At 35.7% G+C, this 26,201-nt stretch overlaps 1 protein-coding gene across 3 annotated transcripts in view; it reads right to left on the bottom strand.

Moving 5' to 3' along the window:
* Positions 1-26,201, bottom strand: part of VPS13C (vacuolar protein sorting 13 homolog C) — a 100,390-nt gene that overhangs the window by 9,021 nt on the left and 65,168 nt on the right. For 2 of the 3 annotated variants that reach the window (XM_076348377.1, XM_076348376.1), the window contains 25 exons: positions 25,684-25,948; positions 24,692-24,852; positions 24,057-24,178; positions 23,517-23,811; positions 21,774-22,163; positions 20,629-20,733; positions 19,722-19,886; positions 19,240-19,368; positions 17,540-17,673; positions 17,025-17,151; positions 15,360-15,595; positions 14,876-15,026; positions 13,686-13,826; positions 12,518-12,599; positions 12,344-12,413; positions 11,373-11,484; positions 10,253-10,366; positions 8,532-8,668; positions 8,199-8,280; positions 7,640-7,753; positions 7,312-7,387; positions 6,478-6,641; positions 5,170-5,215; positions 4,021-4,144; positions 3,213-3,327 (listed from right to left, as the gene is read on the bottom strand). In XM_076348377.1, the coding sequence (XP_076204492.1) occupies positions 3,213-3,327; positions 4,021-4,144; positions 5,170-5,215; positions 6,478-6,641; positions 7,312-7,387; positions 7,640-7,753; positions 8,199-8,280; positions 8,532-8,668; positions 10,253-10,366; positions 11,373-11,484; positions 12,344-12,413; positions 12,518-12,599; positions 13,686-13,826; positions 14,876-15,026; positions 15,360-15,595; positions 17,025-17,151; positions 17,540-17,673; positions 19,240-19,368; positions 19,722-19,886; positions 20,629-20,733; positions 21,774-22,163; positions 23,517-23,811; positions 24,057-24,178; positions 24,692-24,852; positions 25,684-25,948 (3,657 nt within the window). Of the gene's footprint in view, positions 1-2,160; positions 2,356-3,212; positions 3,328-4,020; positions 4,145-5,169; positions 5,216-6,477; positions 6,642-7,311; positions 7,388-7,639; positions 7,754-8,198; positions 8,281-8,531; positions 8,669-10,252; positions 10,367-11,372; positions 11,485-12,343; positions 12,414-12,517; positions 12,600-13,685; positions 13,827-14,875; positions 15,027-15,359; positions 15,596-17,024; positions 17,152-17,539; positions 17,674-19,239; positions 19,369-19,721; positions 19,887-20,628; positions 20,734-21,773; positions 22,164-23,516; positions 23,812-24,056; positions 24,179-24,691; positions 24,853-25,683; positions 25,949-26,201 lie in introns of those variants that run through there. The other variant, XM_076348378.1, reaches the window with a different exon arrangement.

Consider the following 26,201-nt stretch of genomic DNA (forward strand, 5'->3'; position numbering starts at 1 on the left):
AGCTCCATGCTTTAACTGGGAGGTGAAACAAAGTAACGCCACATACACTGAATGATGTATGAATTGCATCATGTCAGACCCTAAGTGCTGGGGTTAGAAGACAGTCTCCTCACCAGAGCAGGCAGCAATACCTGCGTATTAAAAGGCAAAGACTAACAAAGCCAAAGGCATTCATTACCTGTTCTAGCAAATCTCATCAACTACAAACACTCCTCATATGAAGATTAAAACTCATGAGCACTTATTCCCTGGAAAACAATTCTCCTAGAGTTGCCCTATTTGTTCTTTGATTTCTCCAGCTATACATACTGTGCATTTATGTTTAACAAAACGCATTCGTACTACTAAGCCTCACTGCATGAGTTAGAGACATGGCCTGCAAGATGTCAAATCTGACTTTCCAGGTTTTGAATTGGCTGAGGAGATCCCTATATAGCCCATATACATTAGATACAGCACTTCTGGGAAAATGCACTGCGTAAACAAGTTTACACAAGTGAACTGATGTACTCCATCTGGCTACTGTCCTCATTCTGCACAAAAAAAAAACCCTTCCGAGTGGAAAAAAGTAACTTGGCTTTCAAGACCTACATATATGCTCCTCCTAAGCTGAGCTCGAATGTCTACCAATGTCTATATTTCACATACAAGTGAGTATGTAAGTGAAACACTTTTTTTGTCCAACCACTGGATAGTATTGAGGCATCCATTCCTTAAGGTAACCTTACAAGGTTTCAACCTTGTAAGCGTATATTTATTTTCAAGGGACACATGCATTAAAGTTAGTTAAAATAGATGAGAGGGTAGGGATTCTGGTTAAACTACTTGTACTGTTGGGTCAAAAGTGGATCCAAAAAAATCAACAGCACTAGTATGTATAAGTTGTTATTTGCAATTAAATTTGTAAATGCATATAGAACTGACTTTCTGACTCATCTTCCTTGTTAAACATCTTATTTCCTGTAAAGACACTGTCCCTCCCTCTTGCTTGTAATTTACATTAGAAAACAAAACCTTCCCAACACTAACCTCTAGCATAATAATAAAAATCAGTCAGTTAATTGAATACAGTTTTGGGGTTTTTTAACTGACTTCTGAAAGGAAGAAAATGCATTTAGTGAACTATACAGAAGATTCATTCTTGGTTAGTATACAATTCCAATCTACACCATTTAGATCTAAGAAAAATACAAATATTAGATATGCAGGAACTGCATAATATCCAGTTTTCAGTGTTAATTGTGCTACCTTTTCCTTTGTGATAGATGGAAAAAATACAGTGCAAAAAAATCTCACTATGTGAAGAAATTTGGTTTGCTTAATATATCACAACTTAATTTCACTTAATTAGCTGAAATAAAAATTCACTGTTTTTTTAAAAACAATTTTAAGTTAAATAAGCTGTCTATTGACCATTAAATTCTAAAAGGCATTAGCAGCAGAGAGATGTCTCTGCTCAATGTGTTTTTTCATGTATGACAGGCAAACAATTTGTTCTAAGAACAGCTTGTTAAGCTTAGCTTGTTAATTTATGCGATGTTGTATTAGAAATTAAATTTATGGCATCACAATTTAGAAATATATTTTTTTTATTTATATATGTATATGTAAATTCATGTTAACAGCTGAAAGTTTACATTTAAGTATGTTGAACAGCAAAGCCCTAGAAGATTCTGTGAATGAAACCAGAGTCAACTGAGCTGGCTATATTTTTTAATTGATAAGTTTTCATAAAGAAGTAGTAGCAGTAGTAGTAACTTGAAGTGATAGTGGTTCATCAGATGTATAAATGACAGGCCTATGGCATATTACAGAAACCACAAATACAAGTTTTCTTAGCATTTATATGAAACAATTTCTATAGCATGAAATTGTAAGCATTTTCACAGAAGAAAATTCCATTCAATATCACTATTTTAAATTTTGCACAAGTATCAAAATGTTGCTTTCTCCCTTCATCCACAGCCCTAGCTCTACGAGAATGCTAATAAATGAATGAACGAACTCAGCGTCTACCCTACCATGATTTTTTTTCCAAGTGCCTCCTGTTGTTGCCATTCATAAGGAGCTAAGAAACCTTAGAAAAACAAATATACAGGAAACAAACCCTCCCTGTCTCTCTCCTTAGTCACTCATCTAATCCTACTGAAGATGGTTTGTTTGTTTGTTTTCTTAGCTTGGACAACATGAAATACTGTTTTATTTAACTGCTACACAGAAAAGATATGAATGAAGGGGAGAGGACACATTAAAAGCAATCATGCCCTTAGTCTAAATACTTAAGGCAGATAAAAAGACCGTGACGGAAATAGGGAAGAAATATGGAAAATGTTTACTCCGTTATTCCAGTTCTTGCTGCGTATGCCAGGAGAGAAAGAAAGTAGAGAAACATTAGAAATAGAATAGGAAATAAGGATTAAAAGAACATCTAGAAGGAAGTCGCAAACATGCAAGTTTTGGTCTTAAAATGTTAATGTAGACAGTTACTTTAACTTTTTAACTTAAAATGCTTATTTTGTTACTAAGTTTTAAGAATGTGAAGGCTGAAATACAAATTAACTGGATTCCAATTATCTAGGACTTGAAAACAACTGTTATTCACCCTCCATATTAGCCACATCCAGATGCAGAAGCAGGCTAAATGTCCACACAATGCCTGTAGCTATGAGATATTGCTATTAAGAACAAGATAAGGAAATACCAAAAGGTGGTATTTTGAGATTTCATGCAGTTTTTTCAACTGCTGATACCACAAAAAAAAAAAAAGGAATTTCAGTAGTTGTATTATATGCCAAACAATTTAAACTCTATTCATCCTGTTTAAAAGTTAGTTTGTAAACCAGCCTCAGCTTTATTATTAAGCAAAACATTAGAAGTGAGTATCAAAATGTTTTTCTTGTTTCCATATACTCAAATCTTGATCCTACTAATTCTTAATCCTACTACCTCCTTCCAGAGCATGAGGTCAGCAATTACAGAACATAACGTGCAGAAGATCATTTAACAGCAATGCTGCAGTTTTCTTGTCGCATTCAGCTTACTACAAGCACTGGGTCTTCTCTGCTATACAGGCTTGCTTTATGAAATAGGCTGGGGCAAATTTTTACTACGTAACGACTGCCAGAGATCCCTGGCAGCTTTTTTGTAACATAATCCTTTACGGAACCCTGTAGGTTAGAGAATTTTAACTGTATTTACAATGCAAGTCATACCTCAAACAAATCATAACCCTCAGCTTCCACCCTATTGTATGGCCGGATGATGCCATCTTCATGAATGAAACGTGGAGGACGGAGATTAGATACTTCTTCAGTCGATTCTGCCACCCTGCCATAGACAGTGAAACAGTATTCTGGTAAGCATACTACAATTCTGAGTTTCGCTAATATATCTTTAAAAAGTCACCCTTTCACTTGCCCATATTCCTGGGTACCCTACAGATGTAAATGGTAAAGATACACTGCTAGTAATAAATCCAAATTAACACTAGCGAATTAGACAGCTACAGAATAACTTGGAGAAGTTTACACCCAACCATAGATAATTTACTAAGGGTTCTCATGTTTATTAACACACTTTCCAAAGGTCCCCTTAAAACACAAGAAGCCCCTGATGTGCACTGCTAACTAAATTTCAAACTGGCAAGCTTTATTCCAAAAATTTCAATGGTCTATTTTTTACAGTAAGTTTAAATGACATTTACCTATTTGCATTCAGCAGTACACAAACCTACCTCAAAAGGAAAATTTACACATGATCTTTTAATTACTTTCTGATCGGGGAGGGAGTGAAAGGAGAAAATGGACTAGTTATCATCTACCTGAAGTACAACACTGCAAGATGTATTCTGAAGCAGCAATTTCCAGACATCATCATAAAATAAATTCATTACAGGGTACTAGACATCTCTCAACACCATATATCCTACCGCATATTGTATTTAACACAAATAATTGTGTCACTACTGGACCACCTGGTGTCCAACATAGAGTACTTCAGAACTTCCTCTTGACATTTCACCTTTGAATTCCCTGGAAGGTACTGCTTGCCATATCTACGATGCCACCTGTTGGGCGGGCTACCACTCCTACAAGCCCCTTTCCAATTCCTTTAAAGAATCCAGCTGCACCTTCTTTTTTAGCCCCTTTAAAAGAAAGGGAACAGAAAAAGAAATAGTTTTAATGACCTACTTGAAGACATTAACCACAGAATTAAACTATTACTGCTCCAGGCTGCACTAGAACTGTTTTGTATTGGAAAGAGCCCACAGCCATTGATTATGTACAATCCACTTCTAAAGCAGTTCTCTCTGAGAACTTGTTGTGTGTTGCTGTTCACTTAACACCTTACCAGCCTCCAAAGCCAGCATAACTGAGACGTTAACTAGATTCTCCTTCTCACGCTTTCAGGCTGGACTGTAGGCCAATACTCAGTTTTTATAGGTTGATAGTAATAACAAAATAATCTGAAGACTGTAAGATGCACGAATATAATGGAAGTTAACTATTTCTATCTCAAAATTTCATGTTCCTGGTAATACGTAACTATGGAAAAGCCAAGACAGCATTTAGAAAACATGTGTGTTCATCCACCTATGAGAGAAGGACTACACCTCAAAGTATCTTCCAATAACCTCTAAAATACAACAAAGTAACAATTAACTTCCAATATTTAAATCACTTGGACATGAATTTTAATAAGAAGCATTTTATCTTGGATTTTTTCATCATCTATGATACTGATAAAGTGACAGTCTTCACAAAAACGAATACTGATCTCGGGCATAAAACCAAATTTGCTTATTAAGACTTCTCCAACCTTTGGAGTCCCAAAAAACTTTTTCAATTGGTGCTTTTTAGTTTATTATTTTTAGTATCTTTATTCTGGCTTTAAACCATAAATTGGGTACTACAGCAGGCCTAACAAAATATGTCACAAAGACAACCATTCCTTAATTCATACAAAGGCTGAAAAGGTAGTAAGGGTTAGTTAGTAACAGCTATAAATATATTTGAGTAAATCATCATATAAGGTCACATTTGAATTGGAAATATAATCTTGCTATGCCTTAGCATCACCACACTTAGACTGATATTTCTTAAAATTACAAAATAAGTTGTAAACTATTGGGAAAGCATTTAAGCAGTGCGGTGCAACCTTAGTGCTTACCTTCTACAGGTTTAGTGATTATGCCTGTCACACCTCCAACAACACCCTGAAATGAAGAAAATAATTAAGTTCCTACTCAGAAACAGGAATGCTATAGTCCAACTGAGCAACCAGTTGTTTCTTATCCTTAATTTTAAAACTTTATAATGAAGTTCAATATTGGAAACATTGTTTGGCTGGGGTTTTTTGTTTTTTTACTTTAATTTTTTAAGGAAATAACAACTGAGGGAAAAAAAAGAGAGGGAAACTAAAATGACTGAAGAAACATTTATGCTGGCAAGGCAGACTAACAAATCTTTTGTACAGTAATTGGTCTGTAATAATTAAGAAAGTCGCTATTTCACTTTCACTACTAACAGGAAGCTACCAGAATACCCAGTCATGAGTGATACCGAATATTCAAGATAAATTAACATCAAATAACTCTCTGGAAGACTTTAAAGGTCAAGTAGTTTAATGACACTAAGGCAGAAGAATAAAAACCCACTGAGGTAACTTCCAAATTTTCAGCAAACTATCAGAAACAACTCCACAATGTTTATTACTTAAAATTACTTAGAAAAGTTGACTGGTTTTATTTTGAATGGAAAGTGATAGAATTTATTAGAAGACTTAATGTGCATTCAGGTAATACAGATCTCTCAGCAATTGTTTACATGACGTTTGTCTCTTACTTAACATTTTAACTAGAAATAGATGTAATCTTTTAGAAACCAGAAAAGGTTCCCGATTTTAGATTATAAAAAAAAAAATACAGGGGTTGCACAGCTTCTATTTCAGAAAAATCTCTCCAACCTAGTGTAGTACATACTTTTATACACATTCTACTTGCTTTATGGTCACATTCTTTTAAGCCAAGAAAACCTAGTTTTTATAAGACCTCAGACATATAGAAAGCCATTTCTACTACACAGCATGTGCCCAGAGCTCATAATTCAGAGCGAACTGACTTTAATGACAGAAGTGACTGCAAGGTAAAATAAGGGCCCAGTTACTTTAATTAGATAACACATTTGTTGAACATGAATAACTATTTGTTTATTTGTATAACTCACAGGAGAAATTGATGTTACTTCCTACACTTTTCCTGTCCAAGACCCTACCTTCAATTCCTCAGGTCGGCCAAAAACACAACCTCAAACACTAAAGCTGATACACTACACTGAGTCCCCTATAAACCAACTGCCTGTTTGTCTCTTCTGTTTAGTTCATGAACTGATAAAGACAACATTATCAAACTTGCTTGCATATAATTTTCAAGCATGGATTAAGAGTTGGCACATCATACCCTCAATTTCAAGTTCATACCCGTAACAAGCCTTTTCCTCCTTTGGCCAGGCTGTCACCAAAGTCTTTTGGCTGCCGACCCATTTCCTCTCTCCGTTTCTGCTGAAATTCTTTATCCATAGTAATAGCAGCCAAGCCTTTTCCAACAGAACCGGTGATCCTAGACACCACCCCTGCTGCACCACCTGATGGAACAGGGCAGAAAGCAAAAGTTACTGTTCTTTCACAATTTAACAGCAGACAACACACCAGAAGCCACAAAGTTCATAGCAATTTCCCTTCATATTCAGTTTAGATATTACAAATTCACACAGAGTGACTACCACATATTGTCCATGAGAAGAGTCCAGAATCTGGCCTGAAATGCATAAATACAGCAAAAGGTAACTCTTAAATCACTTCAGTACATGTTATATAGCATATTGGATGGAATCATATTTTCTCTACCTACTGTAACACATAGTTAAAAAGAAATAAAAATCTAAGGTAACTGTAACAATAGCTGGTCCTAAGAACACTTTCTCAGGCTTCTCCAGACATTTTAGGACCATTAGAATTATTTTCCTTATTCATCCACAGCATGTTACAAATTCATGTAGACATGCAATGTTTCTCAGTTTGCTTGCTCAGTCTACAAAACAGACATTTAGATGTTCTCAAGTAAGTCAGGTGTGAATGATATGTATCACAAATACTGGCAATAGTATCTGGCAAACTTAAATACGCATCAAAAAAATTGCCATGTAGATATTTTAAAAATATAACTTTCCCTTCAAAATAAGAAGAAAAAAAAAAACTGCATGCAATCCATGTCTTAACCTAATTTATCAAAACAGTAACAATACGGATACATACCCACTGTGTGTCCAAGAAGACTTCTAACACCAATTACAAAGCCTTCAGCAAATTCCTCAGGTCCCTGTACAGCACCCTAAAAATGAAGCTTATTATGAATAGCAGAAAACTATACATTTATGCATCTGTTTCAAGAAAAACTAGCAATTCCTTTACACTGATTAAAGCAAGGCCATTTGAATATGTTATTTCTTTAAAGTTAACATAAAAAATTACTGTTTTTTTAACTGTTCAGGGTGTAGAGTACAGTGACAACAAAACCACAACCCTACCAGTATATTCAGTCAGCCTACTATTCGTGCACAGTTGAAGAATCAGGAAGTCATACCTGGAATGGCTCATAGAAGAAAGCTTCAACTCCCTCAGACAAGCCTCTGATTAAGCCAAATGGATTTCCAAGAACATCTAACCCAAGTACAAGAACATACATCTGTTTCAGGAGCTAAATAATGAGGGGGAGGAAAAAAAGCAAAAACAAGAGCGGTGTTACTAGCTGTTGTTACACATAGTTCCATGTTAGAACCCAAGGCGGGTAAATTTTTTAATTTACTACCTAAGTATGGTGTTAGAGTACTCAACTAAGTATTCCTACTAGAATGAAGACAGGCTTAGGCAAAAGATGCAGTGTATGTATGGACAGCTATTAGAATACTTTGGCGAAGAAAAAAATAAATAAAAAGAACAGAAGCAATCACTTAAAATTCTTAAACACATTTGCAGGACACTTTCATATTTACATTTTTGTAATGTGCCACCAGATTCCTAACTTCACTACCACGAAATAAATTAGTAGCTTTTAGAGGTATTCACCTTTCCTTTCCTATTTTCTGCATTCTGTAAGATACTTACTCAAAATTTGACACAAAGGCTTGGCTAAATAAACTTACTTGTTCACTATAATGTATAACAACTCTCTTCATCAGTTGGTCTCTCTTGTAGAACTGATATTTAATTTCAAAGAAAGCAAGTCTGAAAGACAAGTAATCACACGTTAGTTATAGATACGCTTCCTCCTTCTAAGTAGTTCTCTCTTTTTCCTTCAGGTAATCCTGAAGCCCTATTCTCTTAAAAAGGTGCCCAATCCCCATCTTCCCTCCATTCCTCCCTTTCTCCAAAGGCTGTATACATTTATAGTAGTCAAAGTTTACCACGGACCCAATTATTAAATGTATAGTAGCTTTATTCAAAATATTAAAGAAAAAAAATCCTTATTAGCTTACTTGAAAATAAGATCATCCACATCTGTTAGAGTAGCTCCAATACTTTTCAACAGCAAATTCAGAGATTGGATGGCTATCATTTCTTCCCCCTTATCTGATGCTTCTCCACCAGAAGCCAGAGACAGACTCAAATGCAACTGTCACAAAAGAATTAGTAAAACAAGACAAATCAAGAACAAAGACACACACCAGACAGGTTGTGTGGTGCACATGTAAACAAACCAGTGGTGAAACAATGGTAAGTGTATTTTTACTCACTTTGAGGAAATGTACAATTTCAACAAACATGCTTGAACTCACAATGGTATTACTTTGATAACATGTTTAATTATATTTCCATACAGAGAAGTGTCAAATTGCCCTAGAATTTTAACTTTTATGTTTACATCTGTAAACTTCTGTGTAAACAATGAGAGAAATAACTTGTTAAATAGGTGGAGCTTAATTCCCAGTAAATTAAATTTTAAATTCTGATTTACTTAACTAGCTCGTGTATTTTTGCAACCAGTCACTCTTTTGGGGACATGCATGAACTTTAGAGAACTGTCTTTAACACTGTAAAATGGAATTGTTTAGTGTCGATAAGACACTTTTTTTAAAGGAAATCCACATACCGTTCTTAAGGGTGGAGAGGGCAACAGAAAATTATTTTCCTTTTCCCTTGTTCATCACCATAATCAATGCTGCTCCCTTCTATTCCCTTAAAAGAGGGCACAGCAGTTAACCTGTATGATTTGACTTTTTCAAGATTCCCCACTTTTGTTTTTTGGGGTTTTTTTGTTGTTTGGGTTTTGTTTTTTTTTTTTCCCCCTCCGAAAGGCCACACAGCCATTTTCACGGTCTTCCCACTATCCAGTGGTTTAGAATGTTGGGATGGGTCACTGAAGTACGGGGAAAAAAAACAGGGGAGAACAAGAAGCCCCTTCCTTTACTTAAGAGGCAGCACATCTAGACATTTCAAATAAAGATGCAAAAGACATAAAATTATAACCATTTTTTCAACAACTTTAACCAGACTAGCTAGAGGATAATGTTAAAATATCACAATAGTGTCTTGTCCCTCTAGTGTTTTCCCTGGCTTCACATTCTTGTAAGTTTATAAGCACAACCATATTAGAAAAAAACCCCAAGAATCTAAGTGTACCCTAACTGATATCTAGTGAAATAAGTAAAAAGTTGAAAAAAGTGCCAGAATTTAATAATCTGTATTGGGGTTTATGTCTTTCTTTTATACATTCAGTCAAAAGAAAAAGTAAGGTTTTTTTTTCCTCTAAATTCTTATTCAATCTGATAGCCTTAGGGGAACATTCTGTATATTCAGAATAATATATAATTACTGATGATCTTTCTTCCCTTGCTCTGAAAAATCTAACTAGTTCAAGAGAGACATGAAGACAAGCCCATGGAAGTGTATTTTATTACAACTTATCATACATTACTTAGACACCTCCAGGCCAGCATTTTATCTAGCTTTCCTCATTATTACAGGCATTGACTCTTCCCACTTAGCAATGGTTAAGGATCTCTTCGTATTCATGGGTAACTAAGAAAGTTTTCCAACAAAGTATTAAGTTCTAGAGAACATAAAAAATCCCCATTAGGAAGACAGCACGAAGACCTCAATTACTTAGAAGGTTGATCGGAGCATGTATTTACTATAAGGAATTAAGAGATCATTGATATCAAGTGTTTTATTAACCAAAAGTATCTCTATTACATACCTTAATTGGAGAAATATGGAAATGCTCAAAGAAGCTGAGCATTGACAGGTCTGTTAGGGAAGACTCCATTAGCTCAGTCTTAAGTGCATCTACATCTTGCTGAATTAATTTAGACTGGGTTTATTAAAAAAAAACAAACATAGAACAAAAGTTTATCTCATCAACATATATATAATTATGCTGTTTTATATGTAATATAATAAATAATGTTATATATAAAATATATGTAAAAATATACATATAAATATATATATAAATAAACAGCAAAAATAATCATAGCCAAATGTAATAAAACAGTTAACTAACTAGTTAAATAGCCAACACCTCCAAAACTGGAAATAGACTAATTACCTTTGTGTACCAGATTATAACTGTACTAATACTTCTCTTTAATCCAGGATTTAAAAAAAAAAAAAAGAAACCCACACAACAATTTCTGGGTGACTTTTCCGATTTATGCTATATCACTTGATATTCCCTTAAATTCCTCAATCACTTAAGGTATCACTTCTAAATTAATTTAGAAATATTAGTAAAATAACTAACTTCCTGAGGTTCTTGCATTTTTGTATTTCCTCACAAAAGTAAATTTTTATACAGTACATCTGAAGATACCATTTCTAAGAAAAAGAAACTTGTAAGAATGACTCTCCTACGCACAACTAGAACCAAATGTGACCTTTCTGAATACTATCCACCTATATAAGACTCAATTTAGAGCCATGAAAATCTGTTCCTTCTGCTCTCTAAAGACAAAAGACACTGTAGACTAACAATTAAAAGCCCACTCTACAAACCCTAGCCTTATTTCATCTACCACCCTTAACACTTTGTAGCCACAGTTGAAGCAACTGTGTCATCAATTAATGAAACATTAAAAGAGCAGAAAACAGTTACACATACCCAAGTATCAGTTACTCAAACTTGCCAATCAGTAATGCTCACAGCCAATGTTTAACAGAAATCCCAATGCTTCACTGAAAATTACCTTACCATGTCCCTTTATTCACTGTTGTCAAATGCAATATTCACTCATTTAAACTGAAATATTCAGAAAAATCGCAACACTGTTACCATAAATGCCCTGTTCTGGCAAAAATCAATTTCTCTCATATGTTACCCTTTGTCTTTCAGCTTCTGGGTCTGTAGATGGAGTGAAAAGTTCACTAAGTGCTCCTAAAAATCCTTGATCAATTTTCAGTGCCATTTCCTGGATAAGAACCATGAAGTATCTAAAATGGGAAAAACCAAACAGTGTATACTTGTAGAAGTTTAACTTAAATATCACATGCTTACCCTACGTAATTGAAGTTTTGTTATGCAATGTTGCATATTAAGACTTACAATCTACCGTATCAACTGTCTATTTATAGTTAGAAAGGCTTACCAGCCTCACAAAGCTATACATTATTGTAGATTATTCATATCTTAACACACTCAAAATTTACCTAAAAATATTAACCATCACGAAATACTCCTTATATTCATACATTATGATTCCATGTGCTCCATATATAACATCACCTCAACAACATATTTCTTCCTCTTATCCAGCTGCATCTCTCCAAAAGTCGTATTACTGAATATTTACTTTATTAAAATACACGATCCTCAAATATTATATCCACACTAGTTGGGTACAGATACTTGCATTAGAAACCATCAGTATAATGCTTTTGTCTCATTTTTAGTACAAAAACTTAAGACAGACATATTAACTAAAGAACATACATTTCACAATAGAACACGCTGTATGGGGCTACATTAGAGACTGTATGAGCTGCCTGTTGTTAGAACACTAAATAAATCCAGCACTGTACAGCAAATAGGCAGACATGCAACTCTGATATTGTAGTACAAGAGGGAAATAATTCTGACTACTGAAGAATTTGCGTAACAGTCCATGTGGTCAGTCCTTACTTTCTAAAAGTAAGTTTCTTTTAGAATGATGTTCTTTCACCGGAGACGTTTAAAAAACTCAATCCAAAGTCAAGAGTTGTTTGGATAGGAGAACATGAATTTTAAAACAAGGTTCACTTCCAAAATGCATTAAATCTCTAAAATCGTATTACAACACACTGTTAAACTCACTTGATTTGGAGTACTTTGCTGTATTCGTTGAATCTAGTGATGACACTGATGTCAATGAAGGGTTTTGGTTCTAAATAGAAAAAAAAGAAAATCTAAGTATATGTAAAAAATAAATTGCCAAGTTACTACTTCCAAGGCTGAATAAATCTGGTATTACTAAAGGCTTTCTCTTACCTGAATCCAAAGCAATTGACTTGGGAGGGGCTACAGGGTGAAATACAACAGGAAACATCGATCCTGGTAATTGATTATCAACCTAAAAAATTATTGCATAATTGCAGGAATATTTTAAGGACACAATAATCAGAGACTATTTCTATTTCAGAAGGCTTGAGAAACTTGTTTATAGATTGTGTTAGAGAACGTCATTCTTATTTTGGGGGAAGGAGAAGAGAGGAAGAGGATTACTCTGATATTATTTTCGAATGTTACCTATTTAGTTATGAAAGGTCAGATGGTTGGAAGTGTGGCACAAGGGATGCTTACACAGGTTCACACTCACAAAGGTTCATTTAGAGGGTCTGCAGCTGATGGCATACATTGACCTTAATAGTGAAAGCTACCTTCAGGCAAAAATAAAAACAAAATGCGAAAGAAAAGGAAAGAGGAAACTCTTCCCCACCAGCTGGTCAGGAAAAGCATCAGAGTCCTTGATGAGTGCCCTCCCCTGGGGTACTCTGAAGTGCAGCAAATGGAGATGAAGATGACAATGATGATTATGATTTCTCACCATTGTTTTTCTCTAGTACTAAACACTTCTCACTAGTACCTGCTCAAGCACTCTGTTGGTTAATTTAGCAACACTATTAGTACTGACTGGAGTATGCTAATCAGGTGCAAGTGTTGCACATTAATTCACTGTTAAGCTTACATGCAGATATATTATTGCATACTATTTTTGAGTATTTAAATATCTATTATCTACTTTCCATTAGACAGGTAGTTTTTGTACTAAAGATCTCTGAACCTCTAGATACACTCTCTAGAATAATATGTTACATGACTGTATACAAACTATGGTAAACAAGTTTTGAAAAAGATTGAGGTTTTTGTTTTAACACACCAAAACAACCTCTCTTTAGAAATGAACTTTCTATCATAGCACCCTGCTTTACACTAACCCACAATTTTGTGGATTTTTTTCCATGCTACTTGCAAAATCCTGGGGTGGCAGTTCTGCAGTACTTTTCCATCAATGGAGCATTCATAGCACTTCTGCTACTCTGATATAGCGAGCAGAGCACCACATATGTAAGATTCGGAGATACTTCTTCATATAAATGAATAAAATAAAAGCCTAGAAGTGTCTGTTTAGTTTATAGAACATGATGAAAGATAGTACCTGCAGCCAGTACAATTGAGCCCGTAAGCTTCTTTGGTGAGGTGACTGTTTGAATTCAACCTGAATTCCTGACAGGAAGTTGCGTCGGATGCTGCATCTGACTGGGAGACGCATTTCCATTGGAACCTTACTAAAATTCACCTGGAAATAGAAGGAAGCAGAGCTAACATACAGTTTAATTAAAGAAATAATAAAAATGTTACGTTACTAGTAAGCAGACTAGCAAATAAAACATGCATTTGTCCTTATTTCATGATCACATGGCTACTGAATTACTCAGTCCAATTATCTGCATGGAAAGTAATGAAAACCATTAGTCAGGCTGATAAGCCCATTACATTGCAACTTTAGCTGCCCCAAGCAGGAACCTGTGTGTCATCTTAGTAACTATTTCTTCATGAGTTATATATTACACACTGGCATAATTAAAGATATTTACATGCAGCTGACTACTTTCCCAGCTGATGCTTCTACCCTGATCCTGAAACATTTAAGTTATGAGAAGCCAAAGGAAAAAGCTCTCCTTTATTGCGAGTCAAAGGTAACAACTTACAGATACAAGTTTTTGATACCACGTACTTTAAAGGCACTACTGCAATGTACAAAACTTAAGTATTCATACAGCTGAGGGTATATATGTTTTTCAAATGAAAGGGTGATACAGAAAACAAGCCTGAATATGGTACTATAAAATGCCTATATTTTACTTAGCCATTTCAACACATTAAATTTATGCGTGGAATACAGGTATGTATAATTAACATCTGTCAAAGCTCAGGTAAGTGAATTCATTTCAAGAGTCTTTGAACACTATAGTCTCCTTTATCATATCAAGTCATGGAAACTGCAGCTTACTAAGAAGCTAAAACCAAGATTTCTGCAAAGAATTTAAGTTACATCAATGAAAATACAGGTTCATAACTAACATGCAGATACCAAGCAATCTTTTCTACCACACAAAAGCAAAATTCTTTGAGATTCTTACTTCATAATACAATACCTCAATACTGCCTCAGTATTACCTCAATACAAAAGTATTCTACTGTACAAAACATGTAACTATTAAAAAAAAAAGCTTGCTTTTTGGTTGTGTTTCTCTTAACGTCTATCCTTACTGAGCAAAAAAGAAGTCTGTTTTAACTGTTGCACATGTTCTGCAATCATTTAAACACTGAAACCTCAAAACATACCTCAGTACTGCTGTCTAGTTTATGCCAACCTGGAGCTTGGAAAGCACTCTTACAAAGATACTTTTGATAGGCTTGTTCCAACAGATTTATTTGCTTTTGATTAAATGGTTTCCACTTTTGCCTCGGTTTCAGTTCCCAAACAACACCAGAACTGCAAGACAAATAACAAGGTTAACAATTTAAAAGTACTTAAACCTTTCTTATGCATGCAAACCACGTAAAGAGATATTATCCTAATTTTTCAGGCTCAAAAACCCTATTGTTTACTTTTTTTTATAGAAGCTAAGAAAAGAGGCAGTTAAATCCTATTTATTCCAGTTGCACAATAGGAATAAAGGCAGAACTTAATTTTACTTAAAAAGGTTTCACTTATATTAATTTCATTTGAAAGACATCCCCTTCAACTCAACTGTATTGCTAAAATTGTAATATGCTGTCAGATTTTGATTATTCAAAGGAATATTTAGGTTTCCATGTGCAGTACCTAGTAATTCCTATATAAGAGATTTCTTTTTTATTTTCATTGTTAACAAGAGAAAGTCCAAGACTATGGATTGACAAGTTTATTTCTTGATCAGGTTGCTCCAGCTCCTCTGCTTGTCGTGCTTTAGAAACTAATGCAACATCATCTGTGAAAAGTAGCACTCGTTGGCGTCCATCGAGGAAAGACACCCAGTGTATTTGAGTATTTGCATTGTAAGGGAATTGGCCACATTCATCCTGTATTGGGGAAAAAAAAAAAATGTATATAATAAGTACATTTCAGGAGTAAATCCAGGCTGTATGTTTATAAGCAAGCAAGTTTACTGGCACACATAAAAACCAGAACTCAGTATTTTTCTTGTTTGTTCCATTTACTGCATTGTACTGATTTGGTGGCATCTTGTATCCCAACACTAGAAAGAAGTTGGGGGTTGAGATCCCCCCTGCCTTTTGAAAAGTAGGCATTCCAGCAATATTTGTGGATGAGAATAATATTGGAAATTATTAGGAAACAAAGGCCTTCACAGCAAAGAAAAAGACTTAGAATCGTAGGTGATGGGGGAAGAAGGCGTTAAATCATATACCACGAAACAGTAAAACCAGACAATAATTAAGATCTCTGCTCTTCAAATGCAGATATTCCTTATTTGTTAATTTGTGAGGCAAAACTGAGATAGTTAAAGCCCTTTTCTCAAAAGCCCAAAATAATCATGAACGTAACCATAATTATATACTAAGGAAATCAGTTTCAAACTAAAAACATTTCTAAATGTAAAAAATTTGACCCAAGAAAGTGCTTATACGGTAAAGCACACTGTAACCGGTTAACTGTCAGAGTTCAGCTGTGAGAAACTAAATCCATTCCCAGTATAACTGAAACACAAACTTGCTTTCATGTCCCTACTTTGAGCTACTAGTATTTTCAGTTTTCCTAACTCTGTGCCTAGTCAATAGAAAAGCCAAGCCACCTCTGAAGGATTCAGAGTTTAGTAAAAGGTGCAAGAGGGCTGCTATTTAGAGACAGACACATAGGACTTTATTTAGCCTACATTCCAGTTATAAGTGAGAAAAAAAAAATCTTCCTCCATCAATGCTTGCTTCCCCATTCTTTAACAAAATACTTGCTCAGTCTTATCCTAGATTTACCTCTGCTTGTAGTAACAGTTTCCCTCTTCTCCCCACTCATTTTCCATCTTGATCATTGTTATTTTGCCCCCACTTCACACATTTTCCTATTTTAATATTGCATGAGTTACAAACACCGAAATAGCTCTTAGTGAGCAACTCAGAATTTTCTGCTCCATGCAAGCATTTCCCACAGGAATCGAGAGTCACAAGTGTCAGGGATTTTCTCCATCTTTAGGGAGATACTTAAGCCGAATGCAGCACTGCTAGAAAATTGGTGAATTATTCATCCTCTGTACTATTTAGATACATCCACAGCTCATACACTTTATCCTTCTGCTTCCATACCCAAGACAACCATGGAGAAAATGCAGGTTGGAGTTTGTGTCCAATCCTCCAATTATATTAGTCTAAACATCTAAAATCTTGCTACTTGACAAGACAGATGCAAAGTTACTGAAGAAGCTTTCTCCCAGATAATTTTAATCTTGTTCTAGTCCTAGAGTGGTTCAGTATTTACTTCTCCCCCTCTGAAATTTACCTTAAGTAGGTCATGTTCACCAAAGTTTTGGGAGTAGCCCCAAGTCAATTTTCTTGTTTTAGTTGGATCTGTCCATGCAAACAGGCATACTTGCTTTGGTTTCAACTCCATTTCCTCTTGTAATCCACTGCAGGTTAAAAGAAAATGAGTAAAATGACAATATTCACTGGTTAAGACCACTGACTGAAGTGGTGCAAGCAGATCATGGTGCTATATACTCCACCCCTCCAGCCTCCTGAGGTGAGGCACGAAAGGCCTAGGCTATCCACTCCAAACAAGTCCAGCTGTAGCTAGGCTCTTGGTGAACTAAGGTCCATACTCCCACTTTATTCTCTCCACTTTCTCAAACTATGGAGACTGCTTAAAAGTAGACGAAATACTTCATTAAAAGAATATGATAAAGAAAAGGGTTTTTTCTATTTTTCAAGGTACCATAATGGTAAAAGAGAACTACTTTCTTCACAAAGGATACCCCCTGGTTAAACGACCGATGGCAAATTGTTTCCTTCACGCACCTCTGTTTATATCTGAGAGAGTCCCATGAAGTATGGTTAACAATAAGAGCTGGAGCAGCTCCCTCATGGTAATCCGAGAAACTTATGAGAGTAGAATGCTCAGAAACATTCACATCTACCAGTAAGCCCCCATTCTGGAGAGAAAGTTAGACAGAAAGTTCAATATTTGTTCTATGCATAAATTCAAGTTAGAACAGACTAAATTGTTATTTTTAGATCAGTCTTTCACCGGCCTCTTACAAATGAAAAAATGAAATGTACTCTACGCTATCTAGTAACGGTAAGCTCAAACACATTGGTCACTGGCTTAAGAAAGACGTTAGTAGCATCCACAAACTATTTGTTGATTTAATTGAAAAATTATATTCAAAGTAAAACATTTTTAAGAATTACTTTATTTGGTTAAGTTTAGTAAAAGGTATAGGCAAGCATTCCTTTCACTTTCTGTTAGAAAACTTAAAGTTTTATTTAAAAACTGCAATTTCCTTAAAAATCTGAAAGGCTACTCTAGACAAACGTACTAACGTTTTTAAAGATATGACAAATATAGCAATAGTGTATTAACAAACTGACCACTGAGCAGAAAAGTTCTATTGATTAAACCTCTAAACAAATCATTGTAAGTCTTTCTTCTACTGGCTTTCAAGATCCTGCTTTCTTCCAATATATTTGCAAGATATTTCCGAGATATGCACAGCACATTTTTTCTCATTTGCTTATGCAAAGGAGGTACCTCATGCTTTCCCTCTTGGAGAGTCTCTTCAGATAGCTTTCTCGAATGCTTGTCTAGCAAGATAAATTGATGGTTTTGCTATGTTGTAAGGTCTGGAGGAGAGGTGGGAGGGGACACATCTACCTTTGAAAAGATGACCTTACAGATTCTCCAGCTCACATCAGAGGTATGTGAGAAATTATGTTTAGCACTCTACACAGTAGTAGTAAAACCTCATTGCATACGGGACTAGAAAGGATTCTCTTGCAAAGCTGAGCTATCTACTATCTTAGAACAGTGAAGGAAAACCCCCCACTGTTCTATTTACGTGCTTCAACAGAACACCAGAACATTGATGACATCTTGTTCCAAAAACATTTTTTCAAACTGCTTCAGCAAACTTGGAGAGCTAGATTATCCTCACAGTCACTTATATTTCAGCTAATTATGATAAGCATTATCTCCAAAGACTTGTCTGAACATGCTACATTTATATATACATTCCCTAATGCTAGGCTAGGGTGAGTTCTGAGATAATTGAGATTCTACTAATTGAATCAAATTATTTTAGCCATGAACAGTGTGTCTCCAACATGCATTAACTTATCAAGAAAACAAAAAATACGTTCTATTTTAGGACAACTATTTAAACAAACTGAAGGTACCTAAGAAATACCCTCTGCAAAAGAGCAGATGTTAGAGGTGTATACCATTTTTAATTTAATAGCAATAGAGCTGTTCGGCTTCCTAAAAGCTCATCAAAACTAAATCAACTTGACCACTTCACACAGCTATGAAAACATTAACAACATAGCAAATTTGATTCACAACCTTTTTTATGTAACAGAACCTAAGTGCAGTGCACCAACACCTTAAGGCACAAAGGTTTCAATCTTGATGATCTTGGGCAGTCAAGCTTTCCTAAGTTCAATACCATATGGCTAAAATGGGAGTATTAAGATCACAGATCACACAAAGTCAGTCTCACCAATTCTTCCAGCCTCAGCAGGGTACCATTATCCTGGGCTTTAAATAGGAATGGTTTGGATGAGCTTTCATAGCCAACTACTCTTACGCAAAGTTCACCAGATGAGTTTTCAGGCCAAAATGGAAGACACTGTAAACAAGAAATATGCATGACTTTAACAGTTCATGTATGTTCAATATAGTAAGCCAGCAGTAAAACAGTCTTGGGTGACTAAAACTATTTCAAATGCCTTAGTTCTTACCCCAGTATCTACTGATGAACATCTCATTCACATTTAGTAAATTATCTAAATTGAAGGACTTGATTAATTTACCAACATATGCAACTTGTGCTGTTCAAGTTGCTCTGAGATGTGAAGCATCCACGTCATGCCATCAGAAGGGACAGAGCTTCTCCAAGAGAACTGCTTTTTCCTTAAGTGACAGCTAGAGACCAGTTGTTTGTCTACAATAACATCCGAAGGAAAAAAATGGAAACATTACCTCTGAAGCTGAGATATAATTCCATTTATTAGTTGGAAAAGAGCCATCAGGACCAATTTCTCCAACTTCTAGCTCCAGAGAAGATTTGTTTGCTATTGTGTAGAATGGAGTGAAGGTAACTATCCTGGTAAGGTTAAAACTGCTCATTTTGATGCTAACTCCTACCTGTTGAACAAGGACAATTTGAGCAAACAATCAACAACAAGCTCAAGAAAAAAGTCAGGATGGAAAAAAAGAAAAGCTAACATTACTGTAGTTACAAAGGCTAGCACACAACACTCCTGTTCTGAACACCTGTAATGAAAGAACCAAACAGCATGCAGTAACATCAGCAAACTATGCAACACAATTAACACAATAGTAAAGAGACAGTTTTAGCTGTAGCATTTGTGAGGAAAATCCAACAGGAATCCCTCTACAATAAAATCAAGACAACCTAAAATGATTGTATCATCAGAAATCAGTTAAAGCGTATATGGAAACAGAACTGCCCACATATCTGCATATTATTATAAAGAGTATTCTATATTCTGCTTAGTTGTGGAAATGTAGTCTTAGACAAGGCTGCTGAGTGGTGATCTAAACACTTGCAAACAATCATGAATTTTGAATGTGAACTGTTATCTCCACTATGCGAGTTCACCATTGTATTTTCGAAGAGCCTAGTACCCCACGTTTGTTATATAAACCACGTTTAAGAATTACACTGAAACTTCTGTTGGTGAAACTACTTTTCGCCAGGTGCAGACCCGAGGAGCTGGGGCATAAAAATTATTACCCTAGATGTTGGAAATATTTCCATGATTTAAAAGCAGTGCAAGTAGTCAAAGAAAGGCCTTAAGGAGAAAAAGAATTCAAGTCAAAAGAACCCCAAGAGAGCTCCACAAAACACAGAAATCTATCTTACCAGATAGTCCATGTTATTAGCTGAACACCTGACACATCCATAGCTTCCTACAGTATCAAGGGAAAAGCTACTGGACCAAGTGCTAGTTGAAATACATAGCTGGATCTACACACAAAAGAGAACATGGAAAATACTTCAATAAATTCATTTTAATTTTATAGTTCATGCATTATGGAGTGCAATTTATCACATCTAGCAGTATAACGACGACACTTAAGTGCTTTTAAAACCTTCTATAGGTTAAGATAAGCTTAAGCATGTAATATCACTATTCATATTCTGATTCATTAGCCTGTGCCTGAGTTTGGGAAAGATGTTACAGTAAAAGGTAGCAAAATAGAGGAGTCTTCATTGACTCTTATGTTCATGACAGCACACGCATAGATGGGAAAAAAAGCTACAAGTTTGTGGTGCTTCACGAACTTGAAGAGGGGGGAGGAAATAATCAAAAGAACACCTTGTCAAAACTGTTTCTTCAACCATTTCATCAACTATTGTTGGGTGAAAAAAGATCTTTAAAAGGAAAGAAGGGCTGCATCAGAAAAAAATCCTCTACTACAGTACTCCTCATTTGACCCTGCAAATATCACATCAAAACAAAATCAAAACAAAAGAAGTATGTTTAACATAGGACAGAATATTTACATTGTGCATTTTAAATGTCAAAATACCTAGTTGAGTAAAACACAAGCCTGTGATTCCTCTTTATTCAGTGGAAAATGCCTCCACAGGAAGATTCAGAGCAGCCTTCCTTTTGACTATAAAGGGAGTCCACACTCTTAATTTACATATCTACATTAAATTCCTCTCCCCAAGGAAACAGTTTTCTGGTAGGGTATCCACTGAGTTGTCAAGGACCTAACCACTCTATACCATCAGCCAACTTCTGGCCGGGATGAAAGTTAACCAATGGGATGCAGTGCAAGACCTGGAAAAAGTTGCAGTAGACTTTTTGTCTACCTGCCTTCCCTTCTACTGAGTCCAAGAAGTATAATTAACAAGAAGAAAGCAGCAGCCAAATGAAAGCCTATAGATTTAAACACTACAAAAAAACTCCTTAGACAAAAACGTATGCGTGTTTTTTCCCCCTCAAAGCAGGATTTTAAAAACACCACCACCACAACCACCGCCTAATATAAGCATACCTTATTTTTACTGAAAATATTTTTCTTTTTAAAAGAGAACAACACAATATCTCTGTAGTCTGCTGGATGCTTCACATGAGTGTCTTCTGCTCGATACTGGAGAATCCGGGAAGTCTTGTTGATTATCCAATAAGGACTGAACACAGACAAGATCATACGGCTTCCACTTCGCCTAGTATGTATGTAAATATCCACTGTCATCACTGTCACAGAATGGGATGTGAAACACACGGAAAAAAATTCAGGCATCCCATCACGAATTTTAAGATGCCCATTCCAGTCCTTGCCTTGATATTTTATCAACACAAGCTCCATTATTTCTCCATTGATTCTTGAATGAAAAACATCTGCAGCACTCCCTTCCATCAATTCACGGGCTTCTGCTGTTCCCTGTAGCAAAATTAAAAGGGGCAGATTAAGTTTTTAATATATAAAATTTAGGTATGCCAAAACCAGCATCTTATTCTTCTCTTGCAGGATGCACATGTTTCAGATATCTCTGTACCACGTCTCAGTCTCCAATCACTTTCATTTGAGCCTGACCCTATGAATAATTGCACTTTTCTTGCAGGACAGTAAAGACTGCTTAATTCTGGATTTCAGGAAGGCAAACTAGTTCCAATGTATCCCTTGTCTCTGTTCCCTCCCTCCCCGGTCCATGATTTTCAGTGGATTTGGGCAATGAGTTCTTATTCATGTATTTACAATACTGGGTGCAACACTGAATTGGACTGTGCTACAGATGTACAGCCAGGACTTTTCACATTAAAGAACACCCAAGGCAGAAAGCCACCAGCTGTGCCATACTGTTTGGTAGCACAGCTTTCCTCAGGTTGTAGCATCCCACAACAGCAGCTTTCCTAATTTTTACTGAGAAACAGTGTATTTTACTGTATTGAATAGTGGCCAGGCTTGATTTGTTGAGGGATGTGAAGACAATAAGCACATACCCATCTACAGGTATAGTGACTTCAGAAATAGATTTAAATTACTAGTTTCCAGCTCCTCAATCAAGGCAATGGCACTCTGTTCTACATTCTGTGACTCTGAGTACTGAAGTACAGCGAAGGTAAGGAAACTGGAAATAGTGCCATTAGGATGTTGGACAGAAGTGAAAGGAAGATCTAAATGAATGCCACAGCCCGTTATGCGAGTAGGACAAAACAGAACAAACTAGGATGATAGTTCTAAATCCTCACACCTTTTCTATTTACTAAAATCACTCAGCTCTCAAAGAAATACTAGATATTGAAAATACTGAAAGAAGAAGAAAAAAGTCTGTGTGGCATCCCGCAAAGAAATCCTCCGATTTGTGCAAGGGAGACCCTCACAATAGTCCTCAGTAAAGAATCAGTGTCAGAATGGAGAGAAGTTGTGTTTTCTACACAGAAGAAAAGCTCCAGAAATTTTAGATCCTTTTTCTTATGCCTTTCCCTGTGAAACAAAAGGTATCTTGCAAAACACAAACAGGATCTCAGAAGAACGTAAAAGAGAAAGACCAATTCAGTACAGGATTCATATTTAAGAAGCAAGGCAGAACTAGCCAGGTACACCCAAATTAAAAACAATTAATCCTCCAAACTCCCAGAATCAATCCATCAGCTGACTCACTCATTTACAATACAAAATACAAAAAACAACATTCAGTGTCTTCCACACTACATTCACCTCCACTTCTAAGGAAATATGGTCTTACTTAAAATCAAGTAGAAGATTTACAAATAAAACCGTAAAATAACTTACCTCAAGTAAATATCTCAAGGAATATGGTAGAAGATTCCTCACAGTCAGTGTAGGGTAAAGGTGGATAATGTAGGCAGGATCCCACTCCTCTCCATAAGTTGAAATAAAATTTAGTTCATCAGGTACAGCTGTTGAGCTGATTATTAGAGGCAAGAAATTTGTCTGGATGGCTGGGCACTGTAACAAGCACTTCACTTCATTGCTCCTATGTAGCTCTTCCCTCCAGGCAATGTAAGTCGTGGACTCTTTAAACTGACCCTCTAACATTCCTGTTGGTCGAACATATAGATGACACCTATGGGAAGAAGACAGGTAATGGTACACAATAGCTTTCCATTGACAGCTAACTTCACCCATTTTAAAGTAATTGCTAACATTCTGAAGGGCTTTTGCAGCACACTAATTACCTAATAAAGGTAGCATTTTGGGTTTTTAGCCCAGTCAGGAAGAGTTCCAAGTGCAAATTTAAGCTTCCACGCTAATGCTGTATTTGTGCATCAGTCTCACAAAGATTAGCCCTACAGAACAGAAAAAGTGTACCTGTATGAATGTAAAGGAACATGAAATTCCTCTTCTGGCTCGGATATGCCAATTGGCTCCAGCGACCTGGCATCTCTAGCCAGTTTATAGATCATAAATGGGATTGAGAAATGGTTCTTGATCTAGGATCAAAATGCATAATTTTCATTACATTTCTATGGTACAAATTTCTAAAGGAAAAAGTATGAATAGCAACAAGGAAAAACAACATTAGTAGATTTAATTAAACTGCTCTGGAAAACAGACTTCTGTGCATCTTAGTAAGAAATACAATTCTGAAGGAGAACAATATGCAAGCATATGAGAAAACTATGCTACTTTTAAGTTCCATGAATTGAAAAACATGCTTAAATGCCAAGTCACATAAGAAGTACGTATTCCAACTTCAATGTTGGGGATATTAGAAAGCCAAAAGTAAAAACCGAATTTTTCATTTATCAGGAAGACACAAACATACAGAATACAGATAAAAATTCATGAAACAAATAAGAGTAAAATACTTAATAATTTGCCTTTAAGTAACTTTTTGGAAAAGTACAATCTTAAAAAAATGCATTAAGGAAGAAAAGCAAAGTCACTCAGAGAAGAGCACTGCTTTTAGGCTTTTGGTTTGGTTGGTTGGTTTGGTTTTTTACCTGCAGAGGAGATCGTACAGTAATAACCTTATTTCCTTCTCTAGCATCTATCTGTACAATGATCGAGTCTGAATGATCAACAAGAAGGTTTCTTATGTTGTACAGTCGTCGACCTGGTTTGGCTATGGGAATGTTTACCACTTCTTTATATCCTTGAAGTTCTAATCCATAAAAAAAAATACAAAAGTCTTAGTTAGGCAAAACAAATCACAATACCATTTTCTGTTTGCACAATACTTTAGCTTCTCTAAACTCAACAACCAGGATCAAAGCACTCTGGCAAAAGCACCTTGAAATGGTATTTGAGCAGCATCGAAGGAAAGCTTTAAGGTCAGAATACTCTTGAAGACTGTAACTTATGATTATGATTTATACACAGCACAATAAGTACACCAAATTGTAAACAAAGATATTTGTTGGGTGAGTTAACAAAATGCAACACAGAACATGATCTTCATATCATGGCCAAATACCTTCATATGGGATGAGATGGAAAAGAAAATAACAGCAGATTATGTATTAGTAGTTATTATATCCTATTGTCCTAGGAGTATTTTCTGGAAAAGCTAAAAACACAGAAGAATCATAACTGCTTTCAAGTAACTGGGTAACTACAGAAAGCCGAATGGTAGTAGGGATATAAGAAATGAAGATCCTGTCTAACAGGAGTTGGAACCCACAGGCCTATGTCCCAGGGGTCTGTAAGATGGTCTATCAATGACTCCACTAGAATGTCTTCCATTTCTTCCAAAGGGGGAGAAAAAACAGTTTACTTTCCACTCTCTGAAAACTGGAGAGAAGGAATTTTACATCTTTTTAAGAAGTCCAGTAGCTGGTTTAATTTTTTTTTTTTAATTGCCATGAGTATTCAAAAGTAGTTTCAACACAATGTACTTCACCTGAGTTTTGATCACATTGAATTTAACCATGTTGACGTCCCCATCTTCCCATTCTCAACACGTCATAACACACAGTGTTCCCTAGCATAATACCTAAATTTAAAGAGAAGATGGAGCTTTCTTGTCGGTACAATGCAGACAACTTTCCTCGTTGCGGTGCTTCAAAAACAGAGTATTCCAGTTCCATGTTCTGACCAATTTCTAAATCGTTCATGTTTTCTTTTTCAACTGAACCAACTATTCGAAAATTGGGGCCAGGAAGCACTTTGAGAGGAACACCTAGGGCATTTTTCACTCTGAAAGGTGCAGTGTCTTTAAAGGAATAGTCAAACGTGGATGCAGTCCCTTCTGAAAATGCCTGTAATTAACAACATATATAATACGTCATACATAAATAGCCACAATAACATATATATAAAGGCTTTAAGAGACAGGTCCCAGCAACTACCGTTTTAAAGAAAAAAGAAAAAATATATACATATAGCAACACCCATGCTTTGTATAGTAGTATTTCAGGGAATTAAAGGTTACTTCCAGAAAATTTCATTACTATTCTGTGATTTGCAGCAAATGTTGATGCTACAATAAGCATTCATGCTCCTCACAGGGAA

This window comes from Aptenodytes patagonicus, chromosome 10 (genome assembly GCF_965638725.1).
Source record: "Aptenodytes patagonicus chromosome 10, bAptPat1.pri.cur, whole genome shotgun sequence".
NCBI lineage: Eukaryota > Metazoa > Chordata > Aves > Sphenisciformes > Spheniscidae > Aptenodytes > Aptenodytes patagonicus.